The sequence below is a fragment of the Sus scrofa genome, chromosome 9 (genome assembly GCF_000003025.6).
Source record: "Sus scrofa isolate TJ Tabasco breed Duroc chromosome 9, Sscrofa11.1, whole genome shotgun sequence".
Lineage (NCBI taxonomy): Eukaryota > Metazoa > Chordata > Mammalia > Artiodactyla > Suidae > Sus > Sus scrofa.
The window spans coordinates 93,043,146-93,061,557 of record NC_010451.4 but is presented as its reverse complement, the minus strand read 5'-3'; the positions used below and the strand labels follow the sequence as shown (position 1 = coordinate 93,061,557).

The 18,412-nt window shown below is 40.7% G+C and overlaps 1 protein-coding gene and 1 long non-coding RNA gene across 3 annotated transcripts in view; one reads left to right on the top strand and one right to left on the bottom strand.

Moving 5' to 3' along the window:
- Positions 1–11,603, bottom strand: part of ABCB1 (ATP-binding cassette, sub-family B (MDR/TAP), member 1) — a 96,515-nt gene extending 84,912 nt beyond the window's left edge. The window contains exons 1-3 of one of the 2 annotated variants that reach the window (XM_003130205.5): positions 11,278–11,603; positions 10,704–10,777; positions 5,563–5,611 (exon numbers count right to left, since the gene is read on the bottom strand). In XM_003130205.5, coding sequence (XP_003130253.2) covers positions 5,563–5,611; positions 10,704–10,771 — 117 coding nt within the window. In that variant the 5' untranslated portion in view covers positions 10,772–10,777; positions 11,278–11,603. 2 annotated transcript variants of the gene reach the window in all.
- On the top strand, positions 9,856–14,271 carry LOC100522818. The gene is made up of 2 exons (XR_299049.3): positions 9,856–11,721; positions 13,850–14,271. It is a non-coding gene; the product is annotated as an uncharacterized LOC100522818 (long non-coding RNA).

Genomic DNA, 18,412 nt, shown 5'->3' with positions numbered 1-18,412 from the left:
GGTAAGACAAGTCCCTGTCCTCATAAAGCTTACATGACATTTTACTATTATGCAAATAGTAAAAGAGGGAAGAGATGCATTTAATATTCATTCAACATCTAAGTACCTATTAAAGTTCTGGACACTGTTCCACGCACCTGGAGCAGAGCAATGAAAAAAACAAAAAAGTGATCTGGAGGTCAAAGAGACAGAAAGCAAAGGCTCTCTGAAGCAAGAGGGAGGGGGGTGGCTTTAAGAAAGCCATTAGTGAAATTAAAGACACTTGACATGTACATGCGCACTAGAAAGAGTCAGTTGAGGGAGAGATTGGGCAAAGAAAGGATAAAAATTATAATAAAGTAAGGTTCTTAAGAAGTGAGAGGACATAGGAGCCAAAGTATAGTGTATAAGTAGGTAATTAATTTTAAGAACCAGATGCCTCCTTTGTTATAGCAAGAGCGAAGGAGGAGGTAAAAGATCCAGGTACAGGATTGTAGACTGGTAACCTGGGAGAGGCTCCCTCCCATTTTGGGAGCTTCCCAAGAAGCTTCCAAACCAGGTGGTTTCCATTTTGCTTATGCAATTTAAAAAAAAAAAAAAAAAAAAAAGACAGAGAGAGAGATCATCCACCAAGAGTGGGGTTCTGTCTCAGGGAAGAAGTGGGAAAGTTGTAAAGGTTGAATATACTCAGCAAGAAGAGGGCAAGTAGGATTGCTGTGTGGGGTACAGCCTATTGTGAGATTTTTCTCTAGCACCAACCAGAGGTAGGAGTTCAGGCACCAAGAAAGCAGAGGGCTAACTTTTGCCTGGGCTGGGTGTGACAAGTGACAGGTGAAAGGAAGTTTATAGTTTGGCCAAGAGTATAACTGAAGTGATAATCATTACTCTAAGATGATAAGAAAATGGAAACAGGAAGGAGCTCATGGGAAATTGATGGGTCAGTGGACTCAAGATCCAAGGAGAACAGCGAGGGAACAGGGAGTGGCTTGAAGAGAGAGGAGATAGCTGGTTAATTCAAGCCAGCTGCTTCAAAGAGGCACTGTGTAGGGAGAACAGTTTCAAATAACAACAAAGTCCAGGATGTGAGTGTGTGCATGGATAGCTGTGCTTAAATGGGAGGAAACGATTGCTGCTACTGTGAAGGTCAAAGAGTGGTTATCCCTGGAATTGCTGTTGTGGCTCAGGGGTTACAAACTTGTATCCATGAGGATGCAGGTTCGATCCCTGACCTCACTCAGGGGGTTAAGAATCCAGCATTACCGTGAGCTGCGGTATAGGTCACAGACGCGGCTGAGATCCCATGTTGCTGTGGCTATGGCTCAGGCCAGCAGCTGCAGCTCTGAATGACTTCTGGCCTGGAAACTTCCATATGCTACAGGTGCAGCAGCCCTAAAAAATAAAAAAGGAAAAAAGAGTGGTTATCCTTGTAACATCATAAAAGTCATGCAAGATAGTAGGAGCTGCAAGGGTAGAAAGGGAGACACCAAGCCAGGTAGAAAAGTCTTCAATGACTGAAGAATTACCAGGTGGCCAGAAGATAATGGAAACAAAGAACTTTTCAATTGCAAGTGAGTAAAAATTTAATCATAAACTATCAGAAATGATTAAAGTTGGGAACAGCTCTGGCTCTAGAGCAAGCAGATATGGGCAAAATTCTGGGCCTTTCCCCGTACCAGCTATGTGGCAGTGTGATTCTGAATGTATCATCTAACCTCTCTGAGTCTGTTTTATCATCTAGAGCTTAAGAATAACAGAAGTTCCTACATCATAGGGTTATTGTGAGGATGAAGTTAAATAATACACATGAGTGCTGAACAAATGCCTGGCTAGAGGAAGCACTTAACATTGCTACCTGTACTCTGTTCAGAAAAAAAGAAAAAAAATTGTGTTTCACTAAGATCCATAAAGTAGAAAAGTCAAGAGTTGAATCTTCAGCAAGAGTGTTTCATTTTTTTTTTCCCTGTCTTTTTAGGGCCACACCCACAGCATATGGAAGTTCCCAGGCTAGGAGTCAAATTGGAACTGTAACCACTGGCCTATTCCACAGCCACAGCAACACCAGATCCAAGCTACATCTGTGATCTACACCACAGCTTGTGGCAATGCCAGATCCTTAACACACTGATCAAGGCCAGGGATGAAACCTGCATCCTCATGGATACTAGTTGAGTTCTTAACCTGCTGAGCCACAACAGGAACTCTAAGAGTGTTTCATCTTTAAGGAGTGCTTTGTGTAGGAAGTGCAGCCCAACTTGTATTTTTCCCACCCTTATTTCCAGTTGTCCCATTTCCTCACCTGCTTCAGATGTTATCCTACTTTTGTATTTCTGTAAATGTCAAAATAAAGCCTGAATAAACAAAATAAAGGTTGGTAGAAAATTTTCAATCTATTCCTCACCTCTTTTTGATCACTTTCTCAAGAATGCTAAAGTCTCCTAGTAGAATTAAGAGAGATGATGTGCAGAAAGCAGTTAACATTGCAAACCTGAGGCTTCTATGTTTAAAAAGGCCTGCATTCAAGGTGAGCCCTGGGCTGGCATCTAGACCTTGAATTGTTGGGAGAGTTACTATCACCCTAACTGATACAAGTGGCCAAAAATGTGCGTACAAACAATGGGCTTTATGCTAAAGGTCTGCCTTCCTTCTGTGAGTCTGGAATTTTGTCACATGCTGTGCCTATGTGATCAGCCCTCAAGGAAAACTTTTGAGCACTGAGTCTCTAATAAGCCTCCCCAACAGCATTTCACACATGTTGTCACAAGGGAGTCATCCATTGGGAGAGGATGCTAGGGCCTTCTCCTGGGCCTCTCCCTTGTTCCTTTGCCCTTTGCTGAATTTGCTATGTATCTTTTAGCTGTAATAAATCTTAGCCTTGAGTATGCCCATATTTTGAGTCCTATGAGTTCTCCAAGTGAATCATCGAACCCAAGGTTCTTGGAAACCCCCAACATCCCAGAAGGTCTCAGCTGGAAATTTTTATTCATCAGCAATGTCAATAGCATCAGCATTTTAGTGTTAAATGTTCTTAATATGCCCCTGTCATTATAGGTTTTATAAACAAGATCACAGCTTCTACATCAACTCTTCAAGAAAAAGGCATGCAGAAAAACCACATAAGTAGTATAGCTTTTCAGCAAAAGGCTTAGACTATATTCCTTCCATGTCATCCTGAACTTTCCAGGTCTGAATCTTGACCCTGCTATCTTGGGCAAGTTAGTAAGCCTTGCCTCACTTTCTTCACCTGTAAAATTAGAGTAATAATAGTACCTATCTCCAAGGTACAGATTGAGTGCCTACAGAAAGTACTTAGTGAGACACAAAGCGTATTTTGGTGTCAAAATGACAGAAGTGAAATTAAACCTTGATAATAGGAGTTCCTGTTGTGGCACAGCTGAAACAAATCTGACTAGGAACCATGAGGTTGCAGGTTCGATCCCTAGCTTTGCTCAGGGGGTTAAGGATCCAGTGTCGCCATGAGCTGTGGTGTAGGTCACAGACAAGGCTCAGATCCTGCATTGCTGTGGCTTTGGCGTAGGCTGGCAGCTGTAGCTCCAATTTGACCCCCAGCCTGGGACCCTCCATAGGCCGACAGTGTGGCCCTAAAATCTTGGATATAAACTCTATTTTGACATCAAAGCTTCTTTTAACACAAGACCAAAAACATGAAATAAGGAAGTTCCCTTGTGGCATAGAAGGTTATGGAGCTGGTGTAGCAACTATGTCTCAGGTCCCAGCTGTGGCTTAGGTTCAATTCCTGGCTGAGAACTTCCACACACTGTGGGTATGTCAAAATAAAATAAAATTAAAAAACAGAACAATGAAATAAACAAAACCTGTCACTTGGCTATTCAAGTCGTCTGAGACTGGCCAAGTATGCAGTCTCATTTCCCAAAAATTCCAGAGAACAAAAATAGACACAAAGGTGGGGCTGTAGCAAAAGTAATTGTAGCACAGGAAGATGAAGTTTATATAAGATAACCAGAGAGAGTCCTTAGTGTAAAAGGCACTATTTTCCTGCCTATAATCATTTTTATGTTCAATTTACTAATACTCCTTTTGCAAGATAGCCCATCCCCAATTTTAAAATTGCCTGGTGTGCTATGACTGAATTATAAAATGTACACTCTAAGACATAATTGATTCAGTAGTCTTCCGGGTTCTAATCCCACAGTTCACCTAAATCTGCATTCTCAGGAAAAAAAAAAAAAAGATCAGATAGATAGAGACCATCAACCAGCATGTCTTATTCCATATCTGATTCAAGAAGAGCTTCTAGGAATTCCCACTATGGTTCAGTGGGTTAAGAACCCAACACTGTCCCTCTGAGGAGCAGGTTCAATCCCTGGCCTCCTTCAGTGGTTTAAGGATCTTAAGTTGCTGGAAGCTGCAGCTTAGGTCACAGATGTGGGTCTGATCCAGTGCTGCTGTGGCATACGCCTCAGCTGCAGCTCCAATTCAACCCCTAGCCCAGGAACTTCCATATGCTGCAGGTGCAGCTATTAAAAGGAAAAAAAAGAAGAAGAAAAACTTCCAAGGGACCACTGTGCAACCAGAAAATGAGATCAAGAATTAATCAAATTAAGGGTTTTTTTTTTTTTCCTGTCTTTTTGTTTGTTTGTTTTTATGGCTACACCCACAGCATATGGAAGTTCCCAGGCTAAGGGTTGAATTGGAGCTACAGCTGCTGGCATATGCCACAGCCCCAGCAATAGTGGATCCAAGCTGCATCCCACACACACAGCAACATAAGGCAGGTATCAAACCCTGGTCCTCATGGATATTAGTCAGGTTCATTTGCGCTTCGCCACAGTAGAACTCCCTTTTTCTGTCTTTTTAGGCCACAAGTGCGGCATATGGAGATTTCCAGGCTAGGGGTCGAATCAGAGCTGTAGCTGCTGGCCTACTCCACAGCTGTAGGATCCCGCCACAGCAATGAGGGATCCAGCCACGTCTTTGTGACCTACACCACAGCTCACAGCAAAGCTGGATCCTCAACCCACTGAGCAAGGCAAGGGATCGAACTGGTATCCTCATGGATACTAGTTGGGTTCGTTACCACTGAGACAGGGCGGGAACTCCCTTTTCATTTTTTTTCTTTCATATTAAAGTTTTCATATTCCAGCATAGAAGAACAATGACATGTACCAAGTCATAGTAATAAATAATTCATTGCTAACTTCTATTATATGAGTGCCTGGGACTTTGACCTCAAACCTGCCAGGATTAGAGCCACTGATGACAGGGTACCCTGTGTTTCCCTGAACAGACCTCCATGTGGCTGACGTCCTCTATCCACATGGCTGAGACCATCGCTGGCAGAAGTGCCTGCCCAGGTAACAGATCACCTTACTCATTCAGAGAATACTGAAATCTAGGCCAAGAAGGGTGGCTGTGGGGCCCCAATGCACATGGCAAGTTATGATGGGCATTCCCCTGAAAACAAGCTAAAGTAAACAAATTCATTTTACCTCTCCATTAACATACTCCCCAAGAATATGTGGTACCAGGTGAAGTACCTCTTTTCTAGATCAGGAGAAGCCAAATTTCCAAAGCACTGTGAAGAGAGAATATATTCAAACTCACCATGGCAAAAACACTGACAGCTGGCTTCTTTTCTTTCTTATCATTTTTACTGAAAAACAGCAAGAGAATTACACAAAACTTTAAAAACGTTATAAATCTTTTACTCAATTGATAAAGAGTTTATATTTAGTAACAACACAAACAAACATGTCTATGATATATTATTCCTTAAAATAAAAAGAGGTTAGGAGTTTCTTGGTGGCTCAGCAGGTTAAGGATCTGTCATTGTCATTGCTGTGGTGAGGGTTCAATCCCTGGCCCAGGACTTCTAAATGCCTGGGCCAAGGCAAAAAAAAAAAAAAAAAAGAAAAAGAAATTAAACTAAAAATGGGTTAATACTCTCCCATTTATGAAGTATGTTTCTTAGAACTATACATATGTGGTTATCAGTGTGTACTGAGATTTCTATCAAAATATCTTGTGTCTTTGGTATTTCCTAATTTTCTGTGAAGAATACACAGAGGGACACAACTTTGGCAATAGAAAAAATAAAACTAAATAAAGAAAGCTTCCTGGTTTTATTTTAACTAGAAAATATTCATGCTCTCTGGAGTTAACCTCCTTAATTATCATCTGATTAATTCTAACACTGCATATTCTATCTACTACATAGATATTATCCTTAATCATACCCTTTACTAAGGGAGGGTAGTGGTGATCACACGCAGGGCATAAATTACCCTAAAAAAGAAAGGTAATTACATCACTTTCAATGAGCAAATCTAATTGTGAAAAGATGTCTGGGGCCCTAAATGGACCGTTACAGCAATAAACGCAACCCAGAAAAACTACAGTCAAAAAAGACGGTTTGTAAACAGCAAAGCAAGGCATTGGAAGTCAGTTATTTTGCACTCATATTCAAATTACTTTAACTCTAATTTTCCACCTTAAGTACCTACCACCCAGCATATGAGAGCAAACCAACCATAATCAGGCTCCGCATATCTAAGTTCCACACATATGTAAAGAACTATTTTTACACAGATTTTCCAGTTCAAAAAGTAAATTCATCTTTGTTCTTTACACTCTGTGAGGTCAAAAAGTTGAAGTAACTTCTAAGGAAAAAAAATTCAGAGTTTATCCCATATTTGGCTTTGGAGTGATGTTAGTCGGACATAAAAACACACAAAATACACAAATAAAACTCTTCAGATTTGGTCCCACCCTATTCTCAGTAAAGGCATGATTTCAGTATCCCTGGAATCAGGAGGAGAGGGGAAAAACAGCCATACATAATTGAGTTTTAGCGCTAAGCTTTTTATTTATTTTTTCATTCTCTCAAACTGCAGCTACTGAGAATTTTAAATGTTCCAGACACTAACTAAACACTTCCCATACAGGACCTCATTTAACCTTATCTTAATCTTTGTGAGGCAGGCACATTTTTGTCCTTTTTTCTTTAAAGGCAAAAGAACTGCAGGTAAGAAGAGTACACTACCTTGTCCCAGCACACACAGCCAAAGTCAAGATTGATTGACTGAAACTAAAACACGAGGATACTTGATGCAACATCACCATTGCACAGAAACACACTTCCACACTGACTCTCACCCCAACACTGCTAACAAAAGGCAAGTCGCTTATCAAACCACATTTTAATAAAGGATCTTTACAAATATAAATGCCAAATGGTACTGTTATCCAAGCATTACATCTATTAGCCAAGCCACATGCTTCTTCATAATTTCACATTAGAATTTAAACCTCATAGAAAAACAACTAACTTTTGTGCTTACTAGAGATGGGAGGAGGGAACGGGAGGAAGTTGGTCCAAGGACACAAACTTCTAGTTATTAGATGAAGAAGTGCTAGGGATGTGAAGTACAAGACGACTGACAGCCACTGCTCTATGCACATATTAGAGTTGTCAAGAGAGTAGATCTAAGAGTTCCCAACACAAGAAAGTAAGTGTTGTTCTTTGCTTTTTCTTTCTCTTTTCTTTTTAGGGCTGAACCCTCAGCATATGGAAATTCCCAGGCTAAGGGTCAAATCAGAGCTGTAGCTGCCAGACTACAACATAGCCACAGCAACACGGGATCGAAGCTGAGTCTGTGACCTACACCATAGCTCACGGCAAAGCTGGTTCCCCAACCCACTAAGAAAGGTCAGGGATCGAACCCACATCCTCAAGGATACTGTTCATATTCATTTCCACTGTGCCACAATGGGAACTGCTCGTTTGCTCTTTCTTTATGAGAAGATGGAGGTTAGCTAAACTTATCACGCTAGTATTTCACAATATTTATAAGTCAAACCATTACGCTGTAGACTTTACACTTACACAGTGTTATATGTCAATTATATCTCAATAAAACTGGAAAAACATAGTTTTGTGAAGAACAGATTAAAATCAGTAATAAAGCTACTTAACTACAAAAAGTTTTCGAGTTTAAAAAAAGAAATCCATAGGCACACTAAGAATCAAAAATAAAATGAAGGCATATGCAGGCTCAAATTTTAGTCCCCCCCCCTTTTTTTTTCCCCAAAATTTGTACTCTTATTTTCTGAGGAATAAATATAAGTAAATGTCGGGAATATTTACCGAACACTTTTTTTAAAAAAAAACTGGGGTATAACTAACATAACAACATTGAATTAGTGGCAGATATACAACATACTGATTCGATATTTGTATATATTTTTAAAATGATCACCACAATAAGTCTAGATAACATCTGTCATATATAATCACAGCAACTTTCAAATACGCAATACAGTATTACTGACTATAGTCACAATGCTATATGTTACATTCCATGACTTATTTTCTAATTGGAAATTAGTACCTTTTGACTTTACTCATTCTGTCCCCCTTTCCTCCACCTCTGAAAACCACCAATCTGTCAAACATTTCTTTAGCATTTCCTTCCACACGCCCTTAATACTTCTTGTCCCAATCTTACCACATGTTTCTGTCAAAAGTACACAGTTGTTTAAGGTTCCAAGTTTAAAAAGTTAAAAAAAACAAACAGGGTAACAGCTACCCTCCACTCTGTGCAACCTATTTCCTTTTTTTTATATGGAGATTTTTCATTATGAAAATTTTCAAATAAACAAAAATCAAAGCATAGTAAGATAATAGATAGTAATCATTACTACCCATATACAATTCATCTGGATTCAACAACCATTAACATTTTGATATTTTCTTTACATGTACAAGGAAGTATATAACCGTTAATATTTTGTTCAACTATTGTAAAGTAAGCTGCAAACACCGTGATACTTCACGTGTTTTCCTACCATTATCACATATAAGAAAATCAATAGCAATTGATATTATCTAATATTCAACCCACATTCAAAATTTCCAAGAATGTTTTCTGTGGGTTTTCCCTTTTTGGACCTCTGGTGTAATTATGGTTCACACATTACACTGGGTGGTTTTGTCTCTTAAGTCTCTCTTTTAAATCTAGAAGCCCTTCTACCTTCCACCTCCTGCCAAACATTGACTTTTTATAGGAAAGAGAACCGATATCTTATAGAATGTCCACATCTTAGACAAGTCTGTTTCAAACGACTCCCAACTGAAATGTACAGTAAGTATGAAATGCAGTGAATGCAAACTACTTCTTTAATAATTCTGATTACATGTAGAAATGGTAATAATTTAATATACTTGGGTCCTTAAAATTTATTTTCAAAATTAATTTTACCTGTTTCTTTCCACTTTTCAAATGTTGCTACTAGAAAACTAATCATTACAAATGTAGTTCACATTTTATTTCTACTGGGCAGCATTAGTCTGGAAGCTTCACTGGATTCACTGAGGGGTTCTTCGAGCGTACTTCCTGGGTGATGTCCTGTCACCAGCACAGTCTATTCCACCATGAGCGATGCCAGGTCTGATCACTTGGTTACAGCTGCTAAATGCAAAATCTCTCCACTGGAAAACCACACTTTCCTTTCCCCAATTAAGAATTTGGGTTAATTCTTAGATTCAACCTTTCTCTGAGAGGCTGAGGATCCATTAACAATCCTTGCCTGAGTCAATTATAATAATGCAGGTTTCAGTGGGACAGTTGGCATTTTCCTGTAAAGAACGTTCTCTCTACTTATCCCACCCTTTTAGTTTTCCTTTTCTTCTCAGAACTTAATTAAGGATTCACAGATTGAGAAATACTGAATAAAGTACAATTAGGGACAGTCATTATTCTTTTTAATGCCCAAATTTGGCCTGTGGAAGACACGTCAACCAGTTTCTGTGTCCTTTTTGACAATTCACTGAACTCCATTCCTGTTTTCAGGTACCACAAGATACTCCAGGCTCAGTTCCTATTAGTTCTTTTTCTATGGGATACAGATTCCTCCTTACAAGGTTTTTTGAGAAACCAAGATCTGACACTAAGAGTGCTCACTGCTACTCTTAAGTCAGACAGAAATGGAACTATTAAAAAAAAAATGAAATTACACTAAAGTTTCTAATTCAAATTCAACATTGCTTTTTAAAAACTTAATGTTCACATTTGTATTTCTTTTACTGAAAAGCTTGATTTCAAATAGTATCAACATGTTTACTAATTTGTTTTAATTTACTAATAGCTTAGTGAGCAAAGTTCAAAATTTTCTGTACAGACACTATACTGTGATCAGAATAAAAGATAATTCTTTTCCCTATGGGGATAATTTCAATCAGGATCTTTCAAATCATTCTAGCAATTTCTTTGGTACTAGGGTCTCCTCACAATTTCTTCTACAGGGTCAGATAGTCATTGCCTTTAAAAAAAGGAATGCCTTAATGTAGCTGTGGCCTTCCATCGCATCTGCTATGCCACAAACATGAAATTGTTTATGTGACCTTTTTACCAGAAGGAACTGACTCAACCACAAAGCAGAGCACAAGCACGACACAGGGCTCAGGATCGTGTGCGATCAACATGGCTTGTAAAGCAGAAAGTTTTTACAACACAGAAAAGGATGTGATCATCAGTGGGGGGCCAGAAAGCTGAGGAAGAAGCTCACCACGCAAACGCTGTGCTCAACCAACTCGGCCAGCAAACTTCTGAAGCCGCTAGAATCTAAGATTAACATCACCATCGTCATCATCATCGTCCCTTCATTTATTTCAGAGATGGGGGCTAGAAACAAATCTCCCAAATCTCTTAAGCCTTATAAATCTGAAAGTAAAACTAAGTGGCTACCTTTTTTTATCCCTTTTCAAGAAGTTCTTCTTCCCTGCTCTTTCGATTCGGCCTTCTTCAAGATCCATCGCGACCTGAGGAGAAACCAGAGCAGACTGGCCAAGTGCAAGAACCGCAGAACCACAGAAGGCCGAGGTGAGACAGAGCAAGACTTCCGCGGGGAGCGGTAGGGCAGAGCGCTCGCCCTGATGCTCTAGCCGCCAGAAGCCGCGGTGGCTGCCTCACGGACTTGCCTCCGCGCCCGGCATCCAGCCTCCGCACGCGAGCAGAGGGGCAGGGCGCCGGCGCGTCCTGGACTTTGCCCGCTGCCGCTGCAGCTCTACCTCCCGGTTACCCTCGCGGTCCACAGGCTCAGAGCCCAGCTTCCAAGACGAGCGGCCAGGACCGAAAATAAGGTGCCGGGGAGCTCCCCAACTGAGATAACTCTCATTCCCCTGGCTCCTCTTGGACTTGCCAATTGGAATCCGCCCCCCGCCCCAAACCCTTCTCTCACTGGAACCAAGCTCAGAAAATTGGAGGGCCCACTTTCCCTGCGAACTGTCTCCATCTCGTCCCCAGCTTCGCGCGCCCCTACCTCGGGCTTTCCCTCTGAACGTCCGCTAAGACGTGGATTTTTGGAAGAAGAGAGGCAGACTCCCGGAGGAAGGACTCCCGGGAAGCTCCCGGAGGAAGCGCACAGCGGTCTCGGACTTCGGGGCCTAGAAGGAGCCGCGGCTCAATACGTCCAGGCTTCCTGTGGCGAATGGTGAGAGGAGTAAAAGTGCAGCCCACACCCCTGCGCTCTACAGCCCAGCCAATCAGCCAGACCGCTCTAGAACTACTGCAGGCCCTCTTGATTGCATGCTGATTGCACTACGAGTTAGGAAACAGGTTGGAATTGCAGGAGGAATGTCCTTGCTTCTGTTGCCCCTCAGCAAAAGAGCAACTAGAGGAACGCTTATCAACTGAATCATGAAGGACATTTACAATTATAGAGTCATGTCTGTGCAAGTCCTCAGAAGTCTTCATATCCACAGAAGTATGTATAGATAGATATGGATGTGGATATACAATCCACTCCTTGTGTCGCGAGTAGAAAAAGTAAATTTTCTTTGGTACCTCATCCAATATATTTAATAAAACTACCTCCGACCTTGTGCCTATGCTGGAGTTAAAATGATTTGCTTCTCTTCCTAGTAGCTCCTTTAAAAAGGCCAGGTGAAATTTTTCTACAGGAGTCTCTTCAGTATGTTTGACAATTTCTGGGGTGTATCTGTTATCTTTTATTGAAAATAAATGGAAAGAAAGAAATAGAAAGTTTAAAAAAAAGTCTAAGTGCACATTTAGGATTGAAATGTATTTAAAATTACATAATATTTTCAAATTTTCACCCTCAGAGTAATACTTATGTTTTTCTCAAGGTATTAAAAAAAAAAAACTCTTACATTTTAATTCTCATTAGTATAAAGTATGATTTATTTTAGCATATGCCTTAAGTTGTAATTCCCTATTTACTGTTAGCATTTCTTTTCTGGTCTTCTCTCTTTTCCTCAAGTTATTAAAAGGTAAGACCAATCTTCACAACTCAAGTTCATAAAACAGCATTAACTCATATCAGAGGTTGATAGGTTGTACTTATCAACCTAGGGGAAATGGATGTTTTTGTAATCTTCGTTTGTGTTCTCCATCATATGAGTTACCTCTCAGCTCACCGCAGAAGTTTAAAGGAAGAAAAACCTTTCATTTTTTATTGAATAGTGTGTATTTACCTTACATTTGCTAAGTAACTCATCCTTCAAAGCCATAATTTTCCTTCCACCTTTTATTCCAAATTTTCCTTACCTTGATTTTTTTTTCTGAAACATACAATCAGGTTTTTTTTTTTTTTCATTACCAACTGCTATTTAGACTTTCTAACAGGTTTCTAGCATTTTCTCAGCATTCTAATTGGATATGCATGTGCACAGCATCCATCCAACTGCTTAAAGGCTTAACAATACCCTGTGGTCCACCTGAGGCAAATATATATGTATCTCATTCCTCTTTCTCACATGCGTTTTTAATGATTCATGCCTTTGTTTCTGTTTCCCAAACTCGCCCTCTGTTCACCTGTGCCAAATAGAAACAGAGTTTAGGGTGAAGTAAAGAATAGTTTTAATTGCTTTACCTGGCAAAGGAGGCCACAGCCGGCTAAGGCCCTAAGGACAGCACTCTCCCTTGAGAGGGAAGGGGTCTCATAGTTTAGAAGTGGAAAACTGGGCTGCAGATAAGGATAAGCTTGCATTCTTCACCTTGGAACATTTTAAAACTGGCATCAAAGTGTCTTGGGACAGGCCCTGATAGTCTCCGGGGTTATGGTGACTTTCTTTCTGGAATGAAGAATACTTACAAAGATTTGACCATCAGGAAATGTTTTTTCAGAGCATTAAACACAAGGTGCACTATATAATTCAAACCATCAGGCAATCACTTGCAAAAGTGCAATTAAGTGAGAAAAGACATAGAGAGAGACTGAGTGGGCTAAAAGAATATGATCTAATCTATTGGAGGTTATTTTAACTAGTCTACTGAGGTAACACTTCCACTTTTACCTTGTCCCAGCTTTACAGGTTATTACGAGATATTGAATATACTTCCCTGTGCTATATAGAGGTCCTTGATATTCATCTATTTTATATACCATAGTGTATATCTATTAATCACAACCCCTCCCCATCCCTAACCTTTCCCCTTTGGTAACCGTAAGGATTCAGCATTGCCATGAGTTGTGGTTTCAGTCACAGATGTAGCACAGATCCCAAGTTGACCCCTAGCCCTGGACTTTCCATGTGCCACAGATGCGGTCCTAAACAAAACAAAACAAAACAAAAAACCCACTTCAGAGACACACTTTTTTCTCTTTTACTTTTTAAATTTTTATTTTTTTTCTTTTTAGGACTGTACCTGCAGCATATGGAAGTTCCTGGGCTAGCAATCTAACAGGAGATGCAATCACCAGTCTGTAACACATCAATAGCAATGCCAGACCCATGCCAAATCTGTGGCAACACAAGATCCTTAACCCACCGAGCGAGACCCAGGATCAAACCTGAGTACTCATGGATACTAGTTGGGTTCTTAGTCCTGAGCTACAACAGGAACTCTTTTTTTTTTTTCTTTTCCCACAGATTGTAGCAGCTTGATGTGGGATCTCAGCGTTGGACTTCATGGAGAATGAAGTCAAAGTCTCTGGCCAAGACAAGAATAACCAGACCCTTATCATCACCCCACCCATCACATTACAATGCCCCTTCCCCCACCTTGAGCAACCTGGCCTACTCCTTCCTACCCCCTTCTAAGAAAGGTATGTGGCCCACTCCTCACCCCTCCTCTATAGGGGCCTTATAAGCTCCAAACAACCTGCAAGTGTGTTGTAAGACCCCTCTTTACCCAACCCATCAGCAGGTCTGCAGGTGTATCCCGAGACCTCTCCTCTCCCTGGGTTATAAAAACAGACATGAACACACACTCATCCTTGGCTCTCCCTGATTAGCAGGAAGTCTTCATGCTACTTGCAGCATCCCTTATCTCAATAAAATATTTCCTTTAATCTCATGTCAGAAATTCTTCCAAACTGCACAGATCACAACACCCAGACCGGGGTTTGAACCTGGGATGAAAGCACCAAGTCCTAACCACTAGACCACTAGGGAACTCCTGAAACACATCTTTCTAGCCTACCTCAAGCAAAACTAATATGCGAAGATCTACCAAACAACCCAATCTCATTTAAATTTTTTAAAATTTTATTTTGGTTACAGTATAGTTGATTTACAGTGTTGTGTCATTTTTGGCTGTACAGCAATAGTGACCAGTCATACATATATCTACATTCTTTTTCTCATATGATCTTCCATCATGGTCTATCCCAAGAGACTGAATACAGTTCCCTGTGTTTAACAGCAGGACCTCATTGCTCAACCATTCTAATGTAACAGTTTGCATCCACCAACCCCAAACTCCCCATCCATCCCACTTCCTCCCTCCTAATTTATATATGGCATGTGTATCTGTTCATCCCCACCCTCCCCTCCTCATCCTGTCCCTTCCTCTTCCATAACCATAAGTTTGTTTACTGTGTCTGTGAGTCTGTTTCTGTTTTGCAGATGGGTTCCCTTGTGTCATTTTTTAGATTTCATGTGTAATTGATAGCCTATGATATTTGTCTTTCTCTGTCTGACTTCACATAGTATGATACTCTCTAGGACCATCCATATTGCTGCACATGACATTATTTCATTCTAGTTTATTGCTGAGTAACAGGATATTTTAAAAAGTATTACAAATATATAGTGTTGATGACTATTTCTACAGCCTTGAGCTTCAGTGAACATCTCTATCAAGGATAGAGGATAGAAGATAGTAGTTTCAGGATCAGAATAACCTAGAGAATATTTAATAAATCTCTATTTTATATATATAATTTTTCTTAGTTCCTTTGCTCCACTAACATGAAGATATAGATACAAAATACAATGGGCCTAAAACAGTGGGCAGTTCTAGCCACTCCCAAGGCACAGTTCTTGGTAATTCCCTCATGGCTCAGCAGGTTAAGGACCCAGCATTGTCACTGCAGCAGCTCTGGTCGCTGCTATGATGTAGGTTCAATCCCTGCTCCAGGTATTTCCACATGCCATAGGCAAGACCAAAAAAAAAAAAAAAAAAAAAAATTCATCCAAGGCAGTTCTTGACTTTAAAGTCTTTGACTCCAGTCTGACATTACTGCATCACTTCTGGCCACGGCTGGTATTATCTAACAGCTGAACTAGAATCTGCCTCTTTGAGCTTCATTAATTTGCTTTAACCTCTTGGAAAGTAGCTCCTTTGCAAGTCTTCACTTCCACATCTTCATTGGAGCAGCTATCTCACCCCCTCCTTTTTTTTTTTTTTTTTAAATTAAGAGCCGAAGGTGCAGCATGTGGAAGTTCCTGAGCTAGGGGTCGGATCGGAGCTGCAGCTGCCAGACTACACCCCAGCCACAGCAATGCCCAATCCTTAACCCACCAAGCAAGGCCAGGGATCAAACCCAAATCCTCATGAATTCCAATCGGGTTCTTAAACCACACAGCCACAACAGGAACTCTCTATCCTTACTTTTTGAAGCGTACTTCCCCATAATTCTGTACCTTTCTCTCTTCCATCAGCATGCAGTCCTTTCTACAACTTTTCTGTACTCTCACAACCCTCAAGATTTGCATCCCTGCCCCAGTCTATTCTGTACATACCTACGGGATTAATAATAACTAACACTGGCCATATACAGGAACCATTCCAAGTACTTCAAAGAGATGAACTTATTTAATCTTCACAATTATCCTCTAAAGTGTGTACTATTATTGTTATGCCCATTTTAGAGTGGAAGAAACTGAAGTTGACATTTTTGCCCAAAGTCCCACAACTGGTAAGCAGCTGACCCAGGACTTGAAAGGCAGTCCAGCTTCCAGGTCTCATAACTACACTCTTAACCACCGCCTACACTGTGGTACATTGTAACAGTCGACTCTCCTACACTGCCTTTCCAAGCCCTAGGAAATATTTTCATCTTGGACTCCACCTCAGAAAGCCTGCAGTGGCTCCCCTACCACCAACTCTAGCACACCTGAGAGTTTTCCACTGAGCTTTGAAGGACTATAACACGCTGTCCCTCTCTGACCACCTTCATCCACCTCACTTCCTTCGCTCCCTCTCTGGCCCCAACACATACATGTGTGTTCAATCTATTTCTGCCCAACTCACCTCTCAGATTATTTGTTCTTTTTTTCACTCTGTGTTTTCCATATGCAGATCTTTAAATTAGTTTATAGTAGTTTTCTTCTTTAGTACGTAACTTCACAGACAACTGGAACTTAGATTCCAGTACTGTGTCTGCTGTTTTGTTTTATGTCTGATGTTTTTGCTGGGTAAGTTTGTAAAGGTTACCTAACTTTTTGGTCCCTGAGTTGTCTCTTTGGTAAAGAGGAGATAATACTGAGTTATTCTGAGATTAAGTGATTTGTGTATTTAAAAGGCATGTACAGTGCCCGAAACACATAAAACACTTCACAATTGGTATATATTAGTAATACTATCTCCTTTCAATCTATTTTTGCCCTTCCTTGGTATTCTTCAGTACACAGGTATACAGCTACATTTGTTTATTCTCTATTACTTTCAACAGAGTAATAGAGAAAAAAAGCAAGTACCTAAATAATAAAGAAAATGATCGAATATAATACCATTTCACACCCATGCTGCCCTTTTCCCAGCATCTATCATCAAAATGTTGCAATAACTTCAAAATTGGTCTATTTCTCCATTTGCCCCTATTTTTTTTTTTCATCTCGCATGTACTGTCTATTCAGAAGAAACAGAAAAATGTGCTCCATAAAAATAAAGATCTAAATCAAGGAAAAGAAATTCAAGAAATCAAAGAGTTCCCATTGTGGTGCAGTGGAAATGAATCTGACTAGAATCCATGAGGATGCAGGTTCATCCCTGGCCTTGCTCAGTGGGTTAAGGATCCAGTGTTGCTGTGGGCTGTGGTATAGGTCACAGACCCGGCTCAGATATGGCAGATATGGCGTTGCTATGGTTATGCCATAGGCTGGCAGCTGCAGCTCTGACTCACCCCCTAGCCTGTGAACTTCCATATATCATGGATGCAGCCCTAAAAAGAAAAAAAATAATAATAAAAAAATTTGTAAAAAATGTGAAATTCAGTACCTTTACTCTAACAATCTCTCTCCACCTTCCCCTCTCCAGGTCTATTGTTGAGAATAAGTCAAGTCAAATTTTGTCATGATCCACTGGTTTCCCCTCTCACAGAGAGTAAAATTCAAAGTACTTCCTATGGCCTATTAAGTCCCTCCATGATCTGGCCCCTCTCACCTCAGACCTCATGTCCTATTATTCTTTCCTGAGTTGTTCAGTTCCAGTCTTACCATCCTTTGGTTCTTCCATCATTCAAGCATGCTTCCTCCAGGGCATTTGCACTTAGCACTACCTCTGCTTGAAACTCTCTTCCCTTAAATTAGCTGGCCCATAGGTCTCATTTCTTAGATTTTTCAGGTCTTTACTTAAATGTCATGATATTTTGTTCCAGGCACCTAGAAGCAGTGTCTGGCATATAGTAAATTCTCAATAAATATGTGTTACATGAATAGAAAGTAACTAATGACCAGGGTGAGGTCGAGGAACCTGGAAGGGCCAGGAATGCAGCCCAGCCCCTGGCACAACTATGGCTGGGAGAGTAGGGGTAGTAGTTTGTAGATTGTGGGGAGCCGAGGAGATGCAGGGACTCAAGGAAGGGACCTTGCCTGATGGCAAAAAAAAAACCCGAAGGCAGGTTCCTAACCAAGGAAGGGAGCTCACCTGAATGGTGCAAGCCGAAGGTGGGCTTCTGGTCAGGATAAAAGCCTGCCTGTATGGTGAAAAACCGAGGGCAGGCTGAAGCCTGCCTGTGCAGTGCAATTCGAGGGCAGGCCTTAGATTACACAGCTCTCACGTTGATGTCGATGGGGAAGAATTGGGGCTTTCCCGGAAAACAATTTCTATGTTTGCGCCGGAGAACATGGATTGTTTCCTGGGTGACTTAGGCTTTCCTGTTGTTTTACTTGTTATTCAGTTTTTCCTCAGTCTTTCCTGTTATTTGCTTATTATTCTTATTTTCCATTCGTATTTTCCTGTGGTGATTTGTGATTTAACAAAATTAC